At 40.0% G+C, this 3,504-nt stretch overlaps 1 protein-coding gene across 1 annotated transcript; it reads left to right on the top strand.

Annotated features, from left to right (window-relative positions):
• Positions 1 to 532: 532 nt before the first annotated feature.
• On the top strand, positions 533 to 1,604 carry LOC141484539 (uncharacterized). Its single transcript, XM_074179514.1, has 2 exons — positions 533 to 859; positions 923 to 1,604. Exon 2 carries the CDS (start codon positions 927 to 929, stop codon positions 1,602 to 1,604), a length of 678 nt encoding a protein of 225 aa, XP_074035615.1. The 5' UTR covers positions 533 to 859; positions 923 to 926.
• The last annotated feature ends 1,900 nt before the right edge of the window (positions 1,605 to 3,504 follow it).

Below are 3,504 nucleotides of genomic sequence, written 5' to 3'. Positions count from 1 at the left end.
TCTCTATACCGATACGGATTCTTTGATACTGAAAATAATGACGGATACTTTTTATAATTTTATGATTGCAAATGTTGATAAATTTGACACTTCTAACTATAGGTTGGGTAATAAATTCAATGTGCCAGTTAGCAAATCGGTGATTGGAAATATGAAGGATGAACTTCCGAATGATCCCATCATCAGTTTCCATGGCACCGGTGCGAAAGCATATCATGTACAAAGTGTGTCTGATGAAATAAAGAAAGCAAAAGGTGTTAAAAAATCCGTTATGAAAAATCAAATTCCAATTGAAGATTACATTAGGATTGTTGAAACAGGCGGTATAATATTTAGAAAGATGAATGTATTCAGGAGTGATTTACATGATATTCACACGTTGATGTGCAATAAAGTCGCGCTGTCACATAATGATGATAAGCGATTCATCATTCCTAATACCACCAAGACATTACCTTGGGGCCACAACAATATTGAATTCTATCAGACAAGTTCCGAACAAAATTTAAGAATTCTTTCGAATGTACTGAAAGATGAAAACAGTATAAGTGACAAGAAATTAAATCTACTCATTGCCTTATTGGAAGAGCAATCGAGTAATTGAATTTTTTCACTCATTATCTGGTTCGTTCAAAAAATTGTAAAATTCATACTTGTCGAATATTTCAAACGAATTATCCTACCCCACTTCCACCCCCACTCCCATTCCCACCCGAAGTGGTAGGGAGCATACGGCTATAAAACATGAGGAGGAGGCCACAGTTCATCATTCGATTGCAGTCTTCCTTCGAAAGAAGCAGCCAACCCGAGATACCTGCCAGCCAACATAGTTGAAGTTGAAAATTCCAAGCAGCTTGATGTAAGTACACACTTCCATACTATTTATATTATATCGTCTAATAATTTCATTTTCTCTTTCTAGAATCATGTCTTTTCTAAGGAATGCTCTGATGACCCCGAGTACCACTCTCAGTGAGAGACAGTTGGAGGATGTAGAGCGGAGGAGGGTGGTTTTCCTACAAGACATCATGGTACAACCACCAGCTGCACCACCAGCTGCAGCTCCCATTCCACCACCGGGGATGACTTCCACCCAGGAAGTGGCGGCTCCCATTCCACCACCGGGGATGACTTCCACCCAGGAAGTGGCGGCTCCTGACTTGAAGTTCTTTTTCGAAGACTTCAAACCAACCCCCGAGGAGGAGGAGGAGATTGACCCCCCACTGCCACCAACTTTGTCGACATTCAGTCGACCAACTTCTTCGTCAGCACCCCATATCGAAGATTTACTGAATGTCTACAACCCGGACCTGGACGAGTCTCTGGCGGATTTATCGCATCTTCAAAGTTTCTTATCGCCCATCGAACTATTATCGCCCATCGATTCAGGGGATGAGTTCGAGAAACCGGTCAAGAGGGCCAAGAAGATGAAGAAGTCCGCACCTGTGAAGAAGGTGCGAACAGTTGGAGGATTCCGATATGGAGAATCCAGATATGGAGGCCGATTCAACCACCACGCCTCATCACCCTTCCACATCTTCGGTCCAGGTACTGCATGTGACCAGTACCGAAGACCACTCCGAAGACTCGAGCAGCTCGGATGATGATGACGATCTCTGGGACGACGACGCATTTGCGGAGGAAATGGCGTTTTCTGAGGGTTCGGTGATGTGGCAGTACTTCCCCCGACCCGATGACAGCGACGACGACTTGTAATCCTTTCCTTTTTTTTCCCTATTTTTTTTCCCTATTTCACCCATCCTTTATCCTTCCCTTCCTCGGAGTACACATTTTGTTTGGTTGGTGTACACGAGACACTGCGTGGTTGGGGCAGTGTCTACCTCCCTCTCTCCTTTCCACCTTTGAAATAAATATTCTGAATTACAATACCAATTACTCTTATTGACTACTCTGAATAAACATCCCTCGAATTTGAAATATTGTCTTATGAAAATTATATTTCCAAATCTTGACATGAATTCTGCAATTGTTCAGATAAGAGAGAGCTATGTATGTATGAATCAAACAGATTCAAATCCACTCGGACGCTCAAACAATCATTTTTCAATGTGATTTATTTTACAAAGATAAGATATTCAGAGAACTTACATATTCTATAACACATTTGTGCATACCTCATATGTATATGGATGTACATTTTAGAGGTATATCCATATATTACAAACTACTCTTCGTATGATTATGTGACACTCAAAATATTCTATTTCTTTGACTGAGTGATCAATCTTATTATTAGATATCTACACTTTGTTTGTAGCTCTGAAAAGAGCTGTATTTTTGTTGACCCGAAAGTCCACGGTAACTGCTCCGCAGATGGGGTGTTGTTGCAATCTCATTATGAGATATCTACTCTTCGTTTAAATAATGTAGCTCATTCACCTCATACTGCATATCTCCACCATCATTTTCTTCGTCAACACCCACTATCCGGCCAACGTCTTCAAACTCTTCCACCAGCTCATGGTTATTAATATCTCTCTGAGATAATAATGCTAACACAGCAGCTCTCTGGGCAGACATATTAATGTATTCTTGAGGTGATACTTGAATACTGATTGAAGTTTACAATCACTCACCGATTTTTATATGATTTTTGACAGTGGTGGTGGTAGCTCCCTCCACTCTACCCCACTTTTCACGGTACCTGTTCATAAGAGGGAAACATGGGGGCGTGAGAGTGTAGTTAAATTCATCGATTGAATATTTGTACATCTATCAGTGAATATGTCTTTCCCTAAAGAGTGGGATACAAAACCGACAATACGCGGCTTTCCAATCAAAATTGGCAAACATATAGTGTGTTACAACTGCCATGGGTATTGGCCTGAAACATATATCAACCCATGTACCGGCCTGTGTCGTAGATGTGTTGTGGCAAGGAATCCAGACCCACTTTGGAAGAGGATAAATGGTTCAACTCTAGAAGTAAGTGACTACCGCCAGCAGTGCAGAGAATGTTCGAAAGAGATTATGTGTAATAATATGGGCATTTCAAGGAATATATGCATAAATTGTGTAGCGACTTGCGATACATTAGTCCAGCGATGTCTACAATGTAGTGAATATAGTGTGGATTGTTGGAACAATTTATGCAGTGCTTGTAGAAATGATTGGCAATTGTGTGAGAATGTCGGCCAATTTCACCCCAACAGAGATGTCCACTTTCGAGAGTGCTGGTGTCTAACCCATGAAGAGCGGATAGAGAGACGGAGGATTCATGGAAATCTTATGCTAACATACACATCTTGAAGTGATTTCAATATGTTGAATTTATGAAAAATAAAACCAATAGTTTACATATTACTTGCATCATTTTTAAGGTTATTATTCTATTTAGTTTTTAATAAATAAAACAATTTTAATACACTATTTTCTTATTTTTCATCTAATATTGAGTACAATCATGATAATGTCATTACACTAAAGAATTTTCATCGATCCATGAGTTGTGATCTTCAGAGAACCCCAGCCACTTTACATAGA

Source organism: Leptinotarsa decemlineata, unplaced genomic scaffold (genome assembly GCF_025532065.1).
Source record: "Leptinotarsa decemlineata unplaced genomic scaffold, Ldec_3_MD MMD2_tig00005980_RagTag_RagTag, whole genome shotgun sequence".
Classification (NCBI taxonomy): domain Eukaryota; kingdom Metazoa; phylum Arthropoda; class Insecta; order Coleoptera; family Chrysomelidae; genus Leptinotarsa; species Leptinotarsa decemlineata.
The sequence above is the reverse complement of the archived record's forward strand: the minus strand, read 5'-3'. Positions and strand labels throughout refer to the sequence as shown.